This window comes from Hippopotamus amphibius, chromosome 17 (assembly GCF_030028045.1).
Source record: "Hippopotamus amphibius kiboko isolate mHipAmp2 chromosome 17, mHipAmp2.hap2, whole genome shotgun sequence".
In the NCBI taxonomy this organism is placed as follows: domain Eukaryota; kingdom Metazoa; phylum Chordata; class Mammalia; order Artiodactyla; family Hippopotamidae; genus Hippopotamus; species Hippopotamus amphibius.
The window spans coordinates 7200071-7219661 of NC_080202.1; the positions used below are offsets into that span (position 1 = coordinate 7200071).

The following is a 19591-nucleotide window of genomic DNA, read 5'->3' on the forward strand; positions in this document are numbered from 1 at the left end:
TGAAATTACAGCACACAGCGCCTCTGTGTTAGGTTACAGTTTCCTAACGACTCTTCTTACTGATTTTATTCATTCAGTTGTGGGTTTTGCTGAATAAATTAACTCATTCAGCTTTTCTTTTCAGTGCCTTTTCTGCCAGGCACTGAGGATACAGTGATGAATAAGACAGTCCCTACCCTTGTGGAGCTTATGATTGTAGAGTGGGAGACAGAAAACAAACAAATGTGTAACATACAATAGGTGGTTGTTTAAGTGCTATAAAGAAGAATGAGGCAGGAGGAGAGCTCAGAAGTTACAGGGAAGGGGTACTGTTTAGAGAGCAGTCAGGGCAGCTTCTCCGAGGAGGTGACATTTGAACAGGAGTAGAATGAGCCAGGGAGCGAGGCCACGTGACCGTCTGGGGGGCGAGAACCTTAGCCATGGGGGGACGGCAGGTGCAAAGGCCCCGAGGTTGGAATGTGGTCAGTGTGTTCTAGAAACAGCAAGGAGGCTGATGTGGCTTGTGGGTTTAAGATGTTGCATTTTACACTAAGGGTGATGGGAAGATACAGGTTTGAGCGGAAGAAACATTGTTTTTACAGTGATCGCTCTGGCAGCTGTTGGTGGGTAGCTCGGCTGTTGGTGGGTAGCTCGGCTGTTGGTGAGCAGCTTGCAGAGGGTGGGAGCAGAAGCACGAGACAGGAGTGCCAGGGCGGAGGCAGTGGGATAGAGGAGCCATGGGCAGATTTTAGATACGTTTCCAAGGATTTGCTAATGGACTAGATGCTGTAGGGGCACGAAAGAGAGTCAAAGTGGACTCTGAGGGTTTGGGCCTGAGCCAATGGGTCGGTGGTGGCGGTCTTGCACTGAAATTGGGAAGACTGGGAGAGAGGAGAATGGATTTTGTGGGGAAGTTGTCTTTTTTTTTTTTTTTTCTTTCTTTCTCTGTTATTTGTGGAATTTAGCCCTTAATGAGAAAAACTGTCATCAACACTGAAAGGATCTTAAAGATCGTCGTATTCAGTGACTTCCGGTGATGGAGAGTCGTCTCCTGCAGGGTTACGAAGAACAGCTGCCTCCGCCACCAACACGAGGCACCCCCCTCGCTCGCCAACCCTGCTGCTCGTGATGGCGGCGGGTCTCTCCAGTGTGGGGCCAGCACGGAGGCGGAACACCATCGACCCACCTAGTTTGCTTGTTCTGTGGGAGAGAGAACCAGGGCTGACGGGGTTATTGGAATGGCCCAGGGATACACAGCGGACTGTTCGTATTTTAGTTAAGAATTCCTTCCTGTGTGGTTCGTTTCTCTCTTCAGTTTGATTGTAAACTCCTCGAATGCAAGCATTATAAGATTTTTCGTGTTTTCCTTCTCACCTAGGACAGTACTGAGTGATGACAGGCTTCATTCCAAATGCTGGGTTTTATAGTATAACCTAATAATGAAAAGAAAATCAGGTCCTCTGCCTACAGTGACACCTCTAATCTTACCTGCTCTTATCAGTAAAGGCATGTTCATCGCTGAATTTCTCAGTAGATTTGGAGAGTCAGCAAAGGATAGACACCAAAGGGAGAGGGTGGGGGAGGGAGACAGTGACAGTTCACCCTTGATGAACTTAACCAAGAATTTGGAATCCGCTCAGAAAGAAAGCATTAGGGAATAATTTTTATTTTAGGAAATAGCATTATAGTTTACTGTTGCTTTCATACTGAACTATGTGGAAGTGAGATCAAAATGGTTCTTTCAGTGCTTAGGACTTCTATAGGGTTGAATTCAGCCCTGGGAACTCCTTCCTGTATGTGTGGTGGTTGATGTGTGTTTGATATTAATATCAAATTGTGCCTGTGTTGCACTTTTATTCTCTAATAGATGTTTAAAATCCTCATTTTAACGACTGAAGGTGTAGTTCTAATTTTCTGTCTTTTGAGAATGTGAAGACAGTTTTGTTTTTTCCCCCTTTAATAATTGCAAAATTATGCCCTATGTGTGGCAGGCTGCCAGTGGGACATTCCAGCATTAACTTTCAAGGCGGCTGTGCAGTATGCTAGTTTGAAAGAATGAGCATGGGGTGATAAATGCACTTTGAAGGTTACTTTATTCACCTCTGACCCACCGTACTGGTTTTTAGCCCTCACTTTTGCAATGGTCCATACACAACATCCCACGACTCCCATTTGATGAAGAGCTGGCCCTTGAAGATGGTGGAGTTAGGGGTGTACTTGGATCGTCAGCTACCTTCCTTATTTCCTCTTTCCATTGCTTTCTTCCCTCGGCTTCAAAGCTAGGTGAAATAGAATGATTATTTTAGGGAATAAATCCGAAATCTTGACATCTTAGATACTTGGGGCCAAGCAGGTAAAGCAAAGCTTTAAAGAAGCACATCCGTCTTTTCGATAAAGTGGAGGAAAGTGATCCTTCTGTCAGCATGTCAGAGCACCTGAGGAGAGAGACCCGCTCTGTGCTTAAAATCATGGTCTAGGGAGTCGAAGGTTTTCTTCCACTTTGCATGGGTTTGTTTCTTGATACCTATCATATCTTTCCAACAGTTTTATAGTGCTCAACTAAAAATGAAGTTAATACAGCGTTTGGGGATATATTCATTTGTTAAAAAAAATATTTCAGGGACTTCCCTGGTGGTCCAGTGGGTGGAACTCTACCCTCCCAATGCAGGGGGCCTGGGTTTGAATCCTGGTGGGGAAGCTGAATCCCACATGCGTGCTGCAACTGGAAAGTCCGTATGCCACGAGTAAGACCTGGAGCAGCCCAAATAAATAGGTAAAAAAATTAAAAAAAAAATTTCAGTGCTTCCTGTGTGTTCAGTGCATTAATTGGTCAAATGATAATGGTTAACATTTATAGAACGATTATTATCTTCCAAGTATGGCGTTAAACACTTTATATACATTTTATACACTATCCCCCCACCCACCCCCCACAAAGTATAAATTTCATAACAAGAAATTTGTACTTTGGAAAGGCATAGATTTTGGTCAGTTTTGTCTACATTCTGTTTTTTTTTTTTTCTCATCCCCATTGGTGAGAATAATGCCTACCACACAGTCAGTACTAAGTAAGTGCTTTTTGAATAGATGATTGTTTTATTTAATCCCTGGCAGCCCTCAGAGGCAGGAACAATTCTCCGTATGTGGCTGATAGTAGAGGAGCCAGGAGCTCTGAGGTTCTGCTGACAGCAACTCACTCCGTGTCGGCGAGCAGAGTGCAGTCCCGTCCAGGGTGCTTTCAGTTCCTGCTTTCTGTGTCTTGGACACGAGGCTTATCTTTATAAAAGGTCAAACAGTAGGATAACAGTCCTTTCTAGACAATACGAGAGAGATGAAAGAGGCTGGAAGAAGTACCAAAGAATGGAGATGTGAGCAAATGCGTATAAATCGCTTGGAGCTGTGCTTGCACAGAGAGATGCTTACACGGTAATGTCACCATTATTACCATCATTTAAAAGTGAATCCTATGAACCATGCTCTAAAGTGAATGGCTGTTCCTGTCTGGGTGGAAGTGGTCGGAGATGGTCTCATCCACAAGATGGTTTTTACAGTATGGGCAGAATGCAGGCAGGCGGAGACGGGAGAGGAGCTACCTGGGGTGAGAAGGAGCCTATAAACATGGGACTGAGGCTGGAAATGTGTGTCCCCTGTTCCTTGGCCAGCAAGGAGCCCAATATGTCTGGTGCAGAAGGGGTGTGTGGGTTACGAGAGGGAGTCGAGATTAAGCTGGGTGATTCAGAATTTGTGTTATAAATGCTACCTTACATTCGTAGAATTGGTTTTAGAGACACACGCAGGGTTTCATCTGTGAGGAGGTAGATACTCTCTAATGAGAAATTCGATGCTCGTTTTTTATGCTACAACCTGCAGTGGCAACATCATGAGAAATAATATTTGTACCTCTGGTGCCACCTAGCCTGTGAGGCACACTTTGTTCTAATAGAAAGGCCACTTCCATTTGACCTTGCGGTTTTGAAATTTAAGAGCCTCATTTACGATTATGGACTACGATGTCTCTTGGAGGATTGGTAAGGGTGTTGTGTGTTGCCACAGTCTCCTTCACAGGCTGTAATTCTCCTGGGGACCAGGCTTGGGCCTTATTCATCCTCGTATCTCTCCCAGCACTAAACACAGTTGCTGGCATAAACTAAGGATGCAATAAATTGCGGTTGAATTGAATTTTCACAGCATGCGAGGCTGGCCCCCTCTGCACTCATGGGAGTGATTTGCAGCAGAGCTGTATTTTTTGAGTTATGTAACGCCTTTAATCTTGTTCTTAGGTCCAGCCTGATGACTGGAGGGGCCAAGCAAGGAGTACCCAATCCTTGGCTCTTCGAGGAGCCGGAGGAGACCAGAGGCTTGGGTTTTGATGAAATCCGGCAACAACAGCAGAAAATTATCCAAGGTACTGAATACCCCAAGAGTGTGGGCTCAGAAACATTGTCAGATTTTTACTGTAGCCTTGGGTATTCCTAATACCCATTGAAAATCGGAGAGAAAACTGTTGGTCTTTGAGAGCTCTTGGCGCTTTTGTGCCTCTGGATACCCGAGAATTAGACAAATGCTATTGTCCATCCAGGTAGCTCACGGAAGTAGGGATTCTTTCCTGGGAGAGGAACAGAGCAGCTCTGAGTCCATTCAGCCCAGGTGACTCTGAGGCATGTACCTCCTTTCTATTCTCCATGATTAGAGAGCATTCTCCAAAGAAAAGACTCCTTTTTTTTTTTTTTTTATACATAAGTCAATTTTATTTTATTTTACTTTTTTTTATTGGCCTATAGTTGCTTTACAGCGTTGTCTTAGTTTCTGCTGTACAAAGAAGTGATTTTGGCTTTTACCTTCATCTTGCCTAGTGGCTTTTAAACCTACTAATTTCTTCTATTTGTTACTTTCAGAAGTAATGCATAATTGTTATACGAAGTTCAAACAATACAGGGATATATAAAATGAAAAGCTATATCTATATTGTTTCTCTAATCTCAAACTGTCAACAGAGTAACAATATATATTTCCTCAAGCGTTTTTCTATATATATACATGCATAGATAACTGTATATTCAGTATAAGCACACATATTTTACATAAATAAGATCATGATATAGCTTTTCTTTTAATATTAGTGATAGACCTTTTTTCATGTGAGTGTTACAGATGTTATTCTAATTCTGTTTTTTTAAAAACAGCTTTATGGAGGTGTAGTTGACGTCATAAATAGCACATACGTAACATGTATGATTCAGGAAGCTTTGACACATGTGTACACCTGTGAAACCATCACTACAATCCAAATAATAAACGTAATCGTTACTCACGACAGTTTTCTTCATGTCTCTTTGTAAATCTTACTGTTGTCCCTCCCACATCCCCAGATAGCTACCCATCGGCTTTCTGTTGCTATAAATTAGTTTGTTTTCTATTATTCTGTATAAATGGAATCATACAGTATGTGCTTTTTTTTGGTGGGGGGAGGGGGATCTGGCCTCTTTATCTCAGTGTAATCAGTGTAATTAAGATTCATCCACACTGTTCAGTATTTCATTCTCTTACATTACAGAACAGTATTCTCTTGCATACATTGACCACAGGCTGCATATCCATTCACCTGTGGATGAGTATTTTGCTATTATACGTGTGAAACTGCTGTGAACATTCACATGCAAGTCTTTGTATGGACATACATTTTCATTTTTCTTCGGTAAATACTTACCAGTGGAATGACTGAATCATCTCATAGGCATAAGTTTAACTTGTAAAGAAACTGCCAGACTCGTTTCAAAAGTGGTTGTACAATTTTACATTGCCACCAGAAGAATTTGTGTTCTAATTGCTTCAGATCTTCTCCAAAGATTGTTAGAAGTCTTTTGAATTTGAGATATTCAAATCGGTGTGTAGTTGCATTTCATCGTGGTTTTAATATGTGTATTTCCCTAATGACTGAATCTTTACAAGTGCTTATTTGTTTTTGTTTCTATAGGTCCTTTTCTTCTCTTGTGTTTCCCGCTTAGAGAAGTTCCTTTAGCATTTGTTGTAAGGCTGGTTTGGTGGTGCTGAATTCTCTTAGCTGTTGCTTGTCTGTAAAGCTTTTGATTTCTCCGTCGAATCTGAATGAGATCCTTGCTGGGTAGAGTATTCTAGGTTGTAGGTTCTTCCCTGTCATCACTTTAAATATATCATGCCACTCCCTTCTGACTTGCAGAGTTTCTGCTGAGAAATCAGCTGTTACCCTTATGGGAATTCCCTTGTATGTTATTTGTCGTTTTTCCCTTGTTGCTTTTAATAACATTTCTCTGTCTTTAATTTTTGTCAGTTTGACTACTATATGTCTTGGCGTGTTTCTCCTTGGGTTTCTCCTGCCTGAGACTCTCTGTGCTTCCTGGACTTGGGTAGCTATTTCCTTTCCCATGTTCGGGAAGTTTTCCACTATAATCTCTTCTAGTATTTTCTCAGGTCCTTTCTCTCTCTCTTCTCCTTCTGGGATCCCTATAATTCAAATGTTGGCACGTTTAACATTGTCCCAGAGGTATCTTAGGCTGTCTTCAGTTCTTTTCATTTTTCCTTATTCTTTTCCACATCAGTGATTTTCACCATTCTGTCTTCCAGGTCACTTATTCGCCCTTATGCCTCAGTTAATCTGCTGTTGGTTCCTTCTAGTGTATTTTTCATTTCACTTATTGTGTTGCATATCTCTGTTTGCTTTTTAATTCTTCTAGGTCTTTGGTAAACTTTTCGATCTTTGCATCCAATCTTTTTTCAAAGTCCTGGATCATCTTCACCATCATTATTCTGAATTCTTTTTCTGTAAGGGTGCCTATCTCCTCTTCATTTAGTTGTTTTTCTGGGGTTTTATCCTGTCCCTTCATCTGGTACAAAGTCCTCTGCTTTTTCATTTTCTCTATCTTTCTGTGGCTGTGGTTTTCAGTTCCACAAGACAAAATACTGCTGATACTGCTTGATACTGCTGTCTGCTCTCTTGTGGAGGAAGCTATCTAGCTCTGGCAGTTTTTTAAAAATTAATTTTTACTGGCATATAGTTGATTTACAATGGTGTGTTTCTGCTTACTTTTTCATTTCTGATATTAGTTATTTGTGTCCTCTTTTTTTTTCGTAGTTGGCCTTATTAGAGGCTTATCGAACTTATAGATCTTTTCAAAGAACCAGCTTTGGTTTCATTGATTTTTTTTTTTTTTCCCTCTCTTGATTTCCTGTTTTCAGTGTCACTGATTTCTGCTCTAATTCTTATTATTTCTTTCCTTCTGCTTATTTTGGATTTAATTTGCTCTTCTTTTTCTAGTTTCCTGAGGTGGAAACACTGGACTATTGATCTTAGATTTTTCTTCTTGTCTAATATATGCATTCAGTGCTATAAATTCTCCTCTATGCATTGCTTTTGTTGTTTCTCATAAATTTTGGTAAGTTGTATTTTCATTTTCATTTAGTTTAAAATATTTTTAAAGTTCTTTTGAGACTTATTTGATCATGTGTTATTTAGAAATATGTCATTTAATGTCTATGCATTTGGGGATTTTCCAGCTATCTTTCTGTTTTTGATTTCTAATTCAATTCCATTGTATTCTGAGAGCAGAATTGTATGATTTCTTTTTCAAATTTATTAAGGTATGTTTTATGGCCCAGCATGTGGTCTGTCTTGGTGAATGTTCCATGTGAGCTTGAGAAAAATGTGTATTCTGCTGTTGCTGGATAAAATAGTCTATCGATGTCTGTTATGTCCAGTTGATTGACAGTGGTGTTGAGTTTACCTTTGCCTACCAGATCTGTGCATTTCTATAGAGGGGTGTGAAAGTCTCCAACTATGATAATGGATTTGTCTATTCCTCTGTGCATCTCCATCAGTTTTTCACCTCATGTAGTTTGATGCTCTAAGTGCATACACATTAAGGGTGGTTATGTCATTTTGAAGAATTGACCCCCTTATCATCATTGTGTAATACCCCTCTTTGCACCTGATAACTTTACTTGCTTTGAAGTCTGCTCCGTCTGAAATTAATACAGCAACTCCTGCTTTCTTTTGATGACTGTTACTATGGTTTCTTTCTCCATCCATTTACTTTTAATCCATATGTTTCTTTAAAGTGAGGTTCTTATAGACCACATGTAGTTGACTCTTGTTTTTTGATCCACTCTGTCTTTGTCTTTGTTTTTTGTTTTAAAAGATTTATTTATTTTATTTATTTTTGGCTGTGTTGGGTCTTCATTGCTGTGCACAGGCTTTCTCTAGTTGTGAGTGGGACTACTCTTCATTGTGATACGCAGGCTTCCCATTGCGGTGGCTTCTCGTTGCGGAGCATGCACTCTAGGCACATGGCCTTCAGTAGTTGCAGCACACAGGCTCAACAGTTATGGCTCACGGGCTCTAGAGTGCAGGCTTAGTAGTTGTGGTGCACAAACTTAGTTGCTCCATGGCATGTGGGATCTTCCCAGACCAGGGATCAAACTCATGTCCCCTACATTGACAGGCAGATTCTTAACCACTGCGCCACCAGGGAAGTCCCATCCATTTACTTTTAATCCATGTGTTTCTTTATATTTAAAGTGAGGTTCTTGTAGACCATATGTAGGTGACTCTTGCTTTTTGATCCACTCTGTTTTTGTCTTTTAATTGGTGTAGTTTACTTCATTTCAATTTGGATGCCTTTTATTTTTCTTTCTTACCTTATTACACTTGCTACAGCTTCCAGTGCAGTGTAGGAATTATGAGAGCAGACATTCTTGCCTTGTTTCTAATCTTATGAAGGAAATATTCATTTGAAAGCCAGATGTTTTTCTTTGTTCGGTTCCTCGATATTTCTTTCTAAGAATATTCTTGAGGTTTTTTTTTCTGGGATGCAGTTATTTGGGTCTTGCTTTGGCAGGTGGACCAGAGCAGTGTTTATTTTAGAGCAAGGGTCAGCAAACCATGACCTGTGGGTCACATCTGGCCCACCACCTGTTTTTGTATGGTTTGCGAACTAAAAATGGCTTTTCCATTTTTAAATGGTTGAAGAGAGTCAAAGAATATTTCGTGACTTGTAAAAAATTGTATGATATTCAGAGTTTAGTGTCCATAAGTCAAGTTCTATGGAAACACAACCATGCTCGTTCATTTGTGTATTAGTTATGGATGCTTTCCTGTGACAATGGCAGGGTTGGGTAGCTGCACTGGAGACCATGTGAACCACAAAGCCTAAAATATTTGCTCTTTGGCCCTTTATAGAAAATGTTTGCAGACTCCAGTCTAGAGGTAATTTCCCTCACCTCCTGTGCCAGAACTGTTGTGTGTACTCTCTCTGATGCCCTGTGAATTATGAAGTGACCTGGTGGGTAGGGATAGGAATTGTGTCCAGTTCCTGTGAGCTCAGAGGGTTATTCCCTCTAAGGCGTTCAGATGATTCTTTCCCCAGCCTTGGTTAATGTCCTCACACGTGCGCCCTGATCAGCACTCACCTGAAGTCTCAGGGTGGACCCTGTGCAAATCTCCATTTTTTCTCTCTGTGCAGCTCTCTGGTACTGTGCCCCCACGTATTGTAGCCACCTTGACCTGTTTCTTGGATTCTTCTCAATTCGGGGAGACTGCTGGGCTCTACCTGGGATCCACCTTCCCCACACCATGGCCTGGGAACTCTCTCAAGGTGATGGTCTGGGGCAGAGCGCTCATCTCATTTGTTTCCCATCTCTCAGGGACCACTGTCCTTCGGTTCCTGACGTCCACGTCTTAAAACTGTTGTTTTGTATATTTTGCCTGTGATTTTGTTTTCCAGTTGTTTGGGGCCAGAAGTAAGTCTGGTCCTTGTCCATCCCTCTTGGCCAGAAGCAGAAGTCTAACTCTATGTTGAACTCCCTTTTCACAGCGAAATTATCTGGTGACTGAAGCACTGTTCCTCCCATATCACTTGAATTTTACATACTTCACCCATTATGTCTGAAGCAAAGTGAAGAAGTTAAGAACAGGGCAGACTTACACGTAGCCCAGCCATTCATTTGCAGTGCTTGCCTTTTCAGGATTCACGGCTCCTGACAGGAGTGTCTTACTAGCCAATACGAATGAAGTTTCTGGGCATTATTGCTCTTTGCCAAGAAAAGCTGTTTTCAGTCAGGAAAAGTATCCCTGCCCCTGGGGATGTGCATTATTCAGAGATCGCTATAGGCTAGGTGTGAGAGGACGCCATGTGCAAGTGTTTGTGTTGTCTCTGAAACCAAGAGCACCCTTATTGAGATGCCTGCTCTTTAGAAACCAGCTGGCCTTTGGGTTTTGGGGGGGTGGAGAGAGAAGGAGAGCAGCAACACATATTGTAGGTTAGGATGTTTTCCTACTCTTCCCTTTGTATTTTGAAATGCTCTATACTCTCTTGCTTTCCTAGCAAGCTGTTTTTCAAGGATAAACACCAAAATGGAAGTCATCTCTAACACAAAACCCTCATTCATTTTTTCTCTGCCTCAAGAACCTCGGTAATGTGCTGAGGTTGCCATGGCTTTGCTTCCTGGCCGGGTCCCGCACTAGGAAAAAATACAGGACCACAAAGGGTCGTTTCTGACTTCCTTTTACCTGTGGAATCTGTTAGCCTTCCTGTACTTTCGTTGACCTCTAGGAAACACTTGGAAAATCATCCTAAAATAAGTTTTTTTGGTAGAGCTTAGACTCAAGGCAATGAATGCCTTCCTTTCCTGACCTGGAAGCTAGGCCCCATTACAGCCAGCTGCCCGGGTTCAGCTTCTGTGCTACCTAAGCCGGAATTTGAGGCACAGATGGACATTGGGCAGAAGATGGGTGAGGCGATGACAATAACTGGATCACCTCAGAAATCCCTGTGATGGGGAATTCCCTGGCAGTCCAGTGGTTAGGACTCGGTGCCTTCACTGCTGGGGCCCGGGTTTGATCCATGGTCAGGGAATTAAGAGCCCACAAGCTGTGCGTTGTGGCAAAAAGAAAAAAAAAATTTTTAAAAATCCCTGAGCTCAAAGAAAGGAAGGTGCCTTTTTGATCAGTACTGACCCTTGTCTCCGAGTCGGATGTCAGATGGCAAACCTTGGAGAATTGCTCTACCTCTCCCCAGGAAGTCTCTATTGCTGGGGCTTCTTAATTAGCTCCAGCTATTCTTACCATAGACGTTCATTCTAGAGTCCAGCAGAAAGTTGTGAGTTCTGGGTTTCTGTGTTCTTAGGTCTCTAAGTATTTTCATCGAAATAGCGGTGGGGACAGTGACCGGCCGGGCTCATTGTACCCTGGCACCTCTGAGCAGCTCATCTTTGAACCCTTGCAGTCATAACTTCACAGATTTTTCAAGATAACCTTTCTTGCAGCTGTCACCTAGACCAAGATTCCTTCCCCCCAAAGCTTAAAACAAAAACATCTGTTCTTAGAACTTGCTCTAAGAGTCTTTCCAATGTAGTGATTAACCTAACCCAACTTGACCTCATCTTTTCTTCATTTGTTCCCTACTTCCCCTTCTCCAGGGAGAGCTCCTGTATGTCAGATGTGAGAATTTCCATTGCTTCTCTCTGGGCACTGGTCAACACAGCATCAGCTACTTTTTCTACTACCTAAACTCAGAGGGCTGTCTAGTATTGACCAGAAGTCCTTCATTTATATGTAGCAGGGGCTGTTTTTCTTCCTTCTGCAGACCTAGACGGCCCTCTGTGGTCATGACTTGGTTTAAACACATTTATTAAATACTTGCTCTGTACCACCAGTTGGGCTCAGAACTGGGGCAAAATCATAGGAAAAGAAGACACAGCCCCAGACTTTGGGGCTCTTGTCATGTGCTCAGTTGGGGACCTGAGGTTGCAGTTCTTAAGAATGTTCATTCAGCAATGAAGACCCAAATGTTGCCAAAAATAAAAAATAAAATAAAATAAAAATTAAAAACTGGATAAGCTGATTCTGACGCCCAAGTGTCATACAAAAAAGACTAGCCCCCAAATTCTGAAAAATAAGAATAGTAGGACTCGTCTACCAGTCTAAAAAAAATGTTCCTTTGTTTTATTTACTTGTTAAAATGATGGTAACTTGTTGCTATTGATGACTTCAGACATTTGAAAGTGGAGAAAGTAAGATACTGATTCCATCTTACTCATCACTTGTTTGAGCAATTATCAGCTCATAGCGCATCTTGTTTCATCTCTTTGTCCACCCGCCTACCCATCCCAGGATTATTTTTGAAGCAGATCCTAGACATTATACCATTTCATTGGTGACCATTCCAGAATATCTCTCTAAAGCATGTTTGTAAAAGATCAGGACTGTTTTTAAAAAACAAAAACATAACCACAGTGCCATTTATCCCCCTTAATAAGTCAGCAGTAATTCCTTAGTATAATCAAATACCAAGTTGGTGTTCAGATTTCCCTGGTTGTCTCATGATGGGATTTTTTTCTTTTCTAGATTGTTCAGGATCTGAATATGGTCTGTACATTGCAACTAAGTGATATGTCCCTTAAGTTTCTTTAATAGATAGGTGCCTCTGCCAGCTCTTCTTTTCTTTGCTTTTTCTTCGTTGATGAAACAGTCATTTGCCCTGTCGTTTCCCACTATCTAGACCTGCTATTTGTATCCCCACAGGTTGTTTAACATATTCCTCTGTCCCACATATCTTCTGTAAATTGGTAGTTAGATTTAGTGGCTTGATCAGAATCAAGTCTGTTATTTTGGACAAGAATACATTATGATGCCTGTCCCTAATCTACAGCCGCCAGATCGTCCTCCCACAATTACACGACATTTAGTTCGAAGGTGGTTTTTCTACATGTCTTAAGATAGGAAGTATTCAAACACCTAACTATTCTGAAGGGATTTTTCAAAAAATGATTGTTAGTTTTCTATTGCTGCTGTAATAAATTAGCACAGACTTAGGGACTTAAAATATGATTTTACTGTCTTACAATTCTGTAGCTCAGAGGTTCAATACAGATCCTACTGGGCTAAGATCAAGGTGTCGGTGGGGCTGGGTTCTCTTCTGGAGGCTCCAGGGGAGAGTTCTTTCCCCTGCCTTTTCCCGCTTTTAGAGGCTGCCCGCATGCCGTGGCTCCTGGACCCCCTCTTCAGTCTTCAGTGCCAGCAAGTTGCATCTGTCTGACCCTTCTTCATATCTCTCCCTGCCCACAGCTGGGAAAGAGTCTCTTTAAGGACTCCTGTGATTACCTGGATAATCCAGAATAACCTCCCATCTTACATTCCTTGAGCTTAATCACATCTGCAGTTTCTTTCGCCACATAAGGTCATATATTCACAGGTTCCTGGGATTAGGATGTGGGCACCTTTAGGGGGCCATTATTCTACGTAGCACAATGGTCATCCAGTTTTTAGAGTTAATACCATTGTAACATTGAAGAATGATAGAGGGTGGCATGTTAACACATGATCTATTGTGATACCATAATGATTTGGGTTATAGATAAGGTAGGATGGATTATAGTAATGAGCTGTCATTATGACATCATAGTAGTTTTTCATGGTTCTGGGTAGCTGTCTGAATGAGTCTTGATAATCATTAATACTTTTGCAAGTAGCAGCATTTTGTTCACTGTCTCTAAGAGGACCACAGTGCCTCCCCTTAGAAATGCTGCTTTAAGACTTGTAGAAGCTCAGAAATGGTACAAATGAACTTATTTACAAAACAGTCATAGACATAGAATGCAAGCTTGTGGTTACCAAGAGGGAAAAGTTGGGGAGGGAGGGATAAATTGGGAGATTGGGATTGACAAACACACACTACTGTATATAAAATAGGTAACTAATAACGACCTGCTATATAGCACAAGGAACTCTACTCAGTACTCTGTAATGAGCTATATGGGAAAAGAATCTAAAAAGAGTGGATGTATGTATATGTATAACTGATTCGCTTTGCTGTACAGCAGAAACTAACACAAGATTGTAAATCAACTTTACTCCAGTAAAAATTAATTGTAAAAAAATACTTGTAGAAGCTCAGGTCATCAATGTGATTATTATTACATACACAGTATCTCTGTTATCTGGACCTTCTGTTTTTTGAACTATAGGATAAAAATTTATTGTAGCGCTTAAACATAGGAAATACTAAGTTCTTATAGAAATGATTTGAGTAGAGCAGAACTTTTAGCCCTCTGTTTTGCATTAGTAAGATAACCTTTAGGTAGTTAAGTCAGATAATAAGTCAAGGTTAAGTGAAGAGGTAGGTATTTTTCATTCATAATCGATGGCTGTACTAGGTAAAGCAACTTCAGGGCTTTAATCATTTTTTTTTTCCTAATTGAAAGCCATAGAGTAATCTCCTTTTCTCTTTTTACATTGTTTTACCTTTTAATTCACAGTGACACTTGACCTCAGTTCTATATATAGGTTATTTGGGGGATGCATTTGGAATTTTACTGTAGCATTGGTCATCCTATAGCAGCACTAGGTTGATGATAGATTTTTCTTGGAGGCCATCCAAGAGGTTGTTACTAAAGACCAAAAGGACCTCATTATAAAGTGATTTTGGTATAAAATGGTCCCTTGGAATGATCCGTAGAGACAGCAGGTCATTTGTACAGTTAAAAAAGCACTCAGTGTCAGAAAACGTTGCTAAGGGGTCCTTACTGCACACCATTAGTTTAAATAAATTCCAGATGAATTAACAAGTTAAGCGTAATGGCTTAATTCCATAAAAACACTAGGAAAAACGATATAAGGAAATGTTAATGTGGTCTGGGGCAAGAAGACCTCTGTGATCTCTGCTTTTATAGATAGGCCTTCATGTGCAACAGACATTTAAAAAAACCCATCAACAAGTGAAGCCACGGATGGCATGTTACCCTCACCTGGCAGAGCACTTGGTGGAAAGAGTCTTTCGACTCAGCCTTGGAATGTTCTTTCCAGTGCACCTGCAAGCAGAGGGGAAAAAGTACTTATAAAGAGATTGGGACTGCCTGGAGTTTTGTTTTTTTTTTAAGAAAATAAAAAAATAATGGATCTTGAGTAACTTGAGTTCTTTTCTCTTTAAATTTTCAAAATCTAGAAAAGTAACACATTTTATAAAAGAAAAAATGCTATTTTACTATACATTATTTTGTATCCTGCTTTTTTTTTTAAACCAAATAATATATCATGAAATTTTTTTGAAATCAAAATATACTTGTACAGTGTCACTTTTCATGGCCATATAGTGTTTTACTGTATGGCTATACTCTTGTTTGTTTTTTTTTGGCTGCACTTTGTGGCTTGCGGGATCTTAGTTTCCTGACCAGGGACTGATCCCAGGCCCCTGGCAGTGGAAGTGTGGAGTCCTAACCCCTGGACCACCAGGAAAGTCCCTATACTCCCTATATTTTAAACAAATCCCTGTGTTTGGGCATTAGGTAGTTTCTAATTTTTCACTATTATGAATGTATCCATCTGGGTCCAATCAGGAGAAAGAAATTTGAACATGGGAAATTTAGGGTACAGAATGACTAACTTTAACAGGGGGTTAGAGTAATGAGAGATTAGCTGGTAGGAAATAAAGAGACAACAGAAGGTGTAGTCACTCCCGTGCAGAGGCAGCACGCACAGCAGTACCCCTCCACCCCAAGGTTGTGGTGTAGATCAAGTTGAAGAGGGCACAGCTGGGATTCGCTGGATTTCAGAGAAGTCAGTGGTACCGAGCTGGTGGAACTGCCTGGAGATCGGCCCTTAGGGTACCAGGGAATATGGTGCACAGGGAGGCATGTAACTGGAGGCACTCTGTTCTAAAGCTGCCCAAGGAGGGGCTGTGTTGGGCGAAGTTGCTGGCCGTGGGGTGCTGCTGGCCACTGCACGTGGAAGGAGCTGTCAGCAGAGCAGGAGCCTGTCAGGAGGGCAGGCTCGAGCCAGGAAGCAAAACCCGTTTCCCCCTGCAGGGTCTCTGCAGTCTCCTGCACGGCCAGAGCTGGTAAAGGAAAGATTATTTAAAGGGCCCAGATCCACTTTCAAGGAGCAGCAAAAAAGGGTGAACTTGGAGCTAAGAGGCAATACATTGAAAAACAGCAGAGGAAGCAATGTTTCAGGAAGTATCCTTGTATATACATCATTGCATAGCATCCAGATGTTTTCTTGCATATATTCCTAGACATAGAATTGATAAAGAGGTAGGTGCGATTTGCTCTCTGGAAGGATGTATTAACTATCCTCCCATGGCTTAGCACCTAGAGCTTCTTCACACTTTGCTAAGCCCTGGGGGTTAGCATTCTTTTTAATGCTTACAAATCTGATAAGTCGGGGAACAAAACCTCATTGTTTTTTGTTGATATTTAAAAAAAAATTGGTAGTGATATCACAGCTTGTATTTTTTTCTTTTTTATTCTTTTGTGTGTTTTGTCTATATCCTTTACCCATTTAAAAAAAATTGGAAGATTGTTTCTTACTGATTTGTACATGCTCTTTATGTATCGAGTATCAGAAAGTTTAAATGTTTACATAGTCAAATCTGATATTCATTTTTAATATCTAAAATTTTATTCACCCGGAAATCATTTTAGTTTAAGGTCTGAGGTGTAGGTGTTTAACTTTCCAGTTTTGTTCCAATAATGTTAACTATTTTATCTCTTTTCCTGACTGGTTTCAGATGTTACTTTGATCATATATCGAACTGTGTTACATGCCTGGGTCTATTTCTAGGCTTTAAATTGCTTTCCTTTGGTATTTAGGGAGTTAACTGTCCCACTCTTTCTTTCAGAGCAGGACGCAGGCCTCGATGCCCTCTCCTCAATCATCAGTCGCCAGAAACAAATGGGGCAGGAGATTGGGAATGAACTGGATGAGCAAAATGGTAAGCACACGTCTGCCATGGACCAGACTTGCCACTTAATGTAAATGCTAAGGGCTCGTCTCTTTGTTAAGTGACTTTAATATTACAAAGCACCTAAAGTAGTTTAATGTCGATGGATTATTATATTGATAGTTTAATGCAACTGAGGGGGGTTTGTGGCAGATTGAGATTGTAGCTACTAAACCCTAGGTAAAGAAATTTGATTTAAAAATGTCCAGTTTTTGTAGCTGCTTTGAAAAATGCTTTGTGATCCGTTTATGCCGTGGGCTCTCTCTATGTGGTCACCAGGTGAACTGGCTCAGTGCATTGCACGGTGATGCAGGGGCAGGGCACACGGTGGCTGTGGGGGACCGTGTCCTCTGCACACCCGGGGGTGGGGGTGGGTGGGGGTGATTGGCTCCTTTTCTGTTGTAAATACCAGGCTGCAGGGAAAAAAAAGTACTTGAAGATTTTTTATTCAGGGCTTGATGTGACAGACATGGCCGAAGAAAGATGAGTCTGCAAACCCACAAGCAGGGTGGCTTGGGAGAGACAGAGCGTTACGTAGGGAGCCCACCCGGAAGGCTCTTGTGCTTGAGGTGTGTAGTTGAGGGGCGTGAACGAAAGATGCAGCAGCAGGAGTGGAGAAAGGGGGATGGAGGCACGGGACTGATGGTACTGTTACCTCGTGGACCGGTCAGGGGAATGGGGAAGGGGGGGGGATCACTGGTTTGTGAGCAGAGATCCTAAGTCCAATTTGCACCCATCCAATGAGAGATGCCAGTGAGAGATCCAAGTCACAGCGCTGAGTGGACCATGGGAGAGAAGGTACCAGAGCTTGCTGAGAGGACAAGAGCAAAGGGAAGAGCAGCTTCAGCAGGGAGGTGCTGGGTGGAAGCAGAAGGGTGGTTAGTTGGGTTTCGGTGAGGCTAGCGTTTAGCGAGGGCCCCTGCTAGGTGCCAAGCCCTTTAATCTGTGCCATTTCGTTTAATCGGCCCACAGTATCGTGGGGGTGATGTTATCGCTGTTTGTCAGAGATGAAGGCCAGAGTGGCTGAGGGACCCCGTAATGCCACCTCACTGGTAAGGGACAGAAATGACATTTCACACTAGCTTCCTATCTAGGGAAGACGAAATGGGGAGAGAAAAGTAAAAAGTACAAGGTTTCAGCTTTTGGCCATAGTATCATGGATGCTCATGGTGGAATGGCTTTCAGGAAAGCTTATCCCATTAAGAGTGAGCGTCGGAGCCCTGGGAGTGGGTGCTTGCTCGCCCCGAAGGCGGGCTGCGCCTGTCAGGTTGTACAAGTTCCACTCTTCTTCACCTCCACGAAGAATGAGTTCATCTGTTGCCACAGTACTATTCCATTCATCTATCACAAATGAATAAATAAGTTAATTCTACCCATCTGCCATCTACATAAATAAACAGATCACCAAAGCAAAGGGAGAAACCCTCTAGCTTTGCAATCCTACTAGCGGTTCTTACTGGTTTAAGCACAGAGAGGAGGACAGTTCAGTCTGTCTCTGACAGCGCTGATGTAAATGTACTAATTCATGTATTTGCATCTAACTCAGTTATTGGCCAGTTCCTTCCTTGAAAGACAGTATTCATAAGAAAAGTAGCTCTGTAGGAAGTCTGCCTATCATAGGTATAATTGTTCTTTATCCCAAGGAAATTTAGCCTGTTCAGTGGGTCAGTCTAGAAAGGACGCTAGCCACACACTGGTAAAGCATGCCCATCCTGTGATGTGCTCAGATAAGCCATGTCTAGCAACAGTGGTCCATGGTCAAGGATGCATGGTACCTACTTCGGTAAGGAGACTCGCTGACTTCCCGGGTGAAATCACCATGTATTTTCTTGCATAAGCAGTCACACCGGCGTGTCCTCATCTTGTCTTTCCTCTTGTTCGGTCGTTATGATACTTTGCTGCGTATTAGAATCACCTGAGGGCTTTCTAAACCTCCAAAGCCCAGGCCATACCTGAGTGGTTTCCTGTCATTGCTGTAATACATCACCACAAACACAGTGGCTTCAAACAGCACGAACTCCTTACCTTATGATTCTGGAGGTCAGAAGTCTGACATGGGTCTCCCTGGGCAGGGCTGCATTCCTTTCCAGAGGCCCCGGGGGAGAATTAAAGTCCCAGCCTTTCCCAGCGTCTAGAGGCTGCCTGCATTCCTTGGCTTGCAGCCCCTACTCCATCTTCAAAGCCAGCAATGGTGGATTGAGTCCTTCTCACACTGCATCACTCTGACCTCTAACTTCTGCTTCCCTCTTCCACTTTGGAGGACCTTTGTGATTATATCGGGCCCGCCCAGATAATCCAGAATACTTTTCCTGTTTAAGGTCAACTGATTTAGCAACCTTAATCCATCTGCAACCTTAATGCCCCTTGGCCGTGTGACCTAACGTATTCTCAGGTTCCGGGATGTCGATGTCTTTGCGGGGGTGCTATTCTGCCTATCACAGTACTTCATGCCAGTTAAATCAGAATCTCGAGGGTGAGGCCCAAGCAGCAGTACTTTTTAAAGCTCCCTGGATGATTTCAGTGAGCTGCCAGGTTTGGGAACACGTGACAGACGGAAAGCCCACACACGCACAGACCATTCACATGGTTACATGTTACACGTCCGCCATCCTAGCCATGGACACTCTTTCTTCCCATCACATGTTTTACCCCCCACCCTTTTCACCTCTTCCTCCCTGCCTCCCCAGTCTTCATCTCCCTTCCAGACCCGGATGCATACACATGTACATAGACAGGCATGAGGTATTTTTCCATGAGTTGCCAAAATAAGCTGGGTTTTCTCTGGTGGCCTCCCACTGAGACTGCAGCTATGCTGGTGGTTTTCTGATGTGCACATTTGCTCCTCAGAAATAGGGCAGAGTCAG

The 19591-nt window shown here is 42.2% G+C and overlaps 1 protein-coding gene across 4 annotated transcripts in view; it reads left to right on the plus strand.

The window, feature by feature from the left end:
- STX8 (syntaxin 8) overlaps positions 1–19591 on the plus strand; it is a 225202-nt gene that overhangs the window by 41190 nt on the left and 164421 nt on the right. For all 4 annotated transcript variants that reach the window (XM_057715653.1, XM_057715655.1, XM_057715656.1 and 1 more), the window contains exons 5-6: positions 4260–4384; positions 16626–16718. In XM_057715653.1, coding sequence (XP_057571636.1) covers positions 4260–4384; positions 16626–16718 — 218 coding nt within the window. The remainder of the gene's footprint in view (positions 1–4259; positions 4385–16625; positions 16719–19591) is intronic.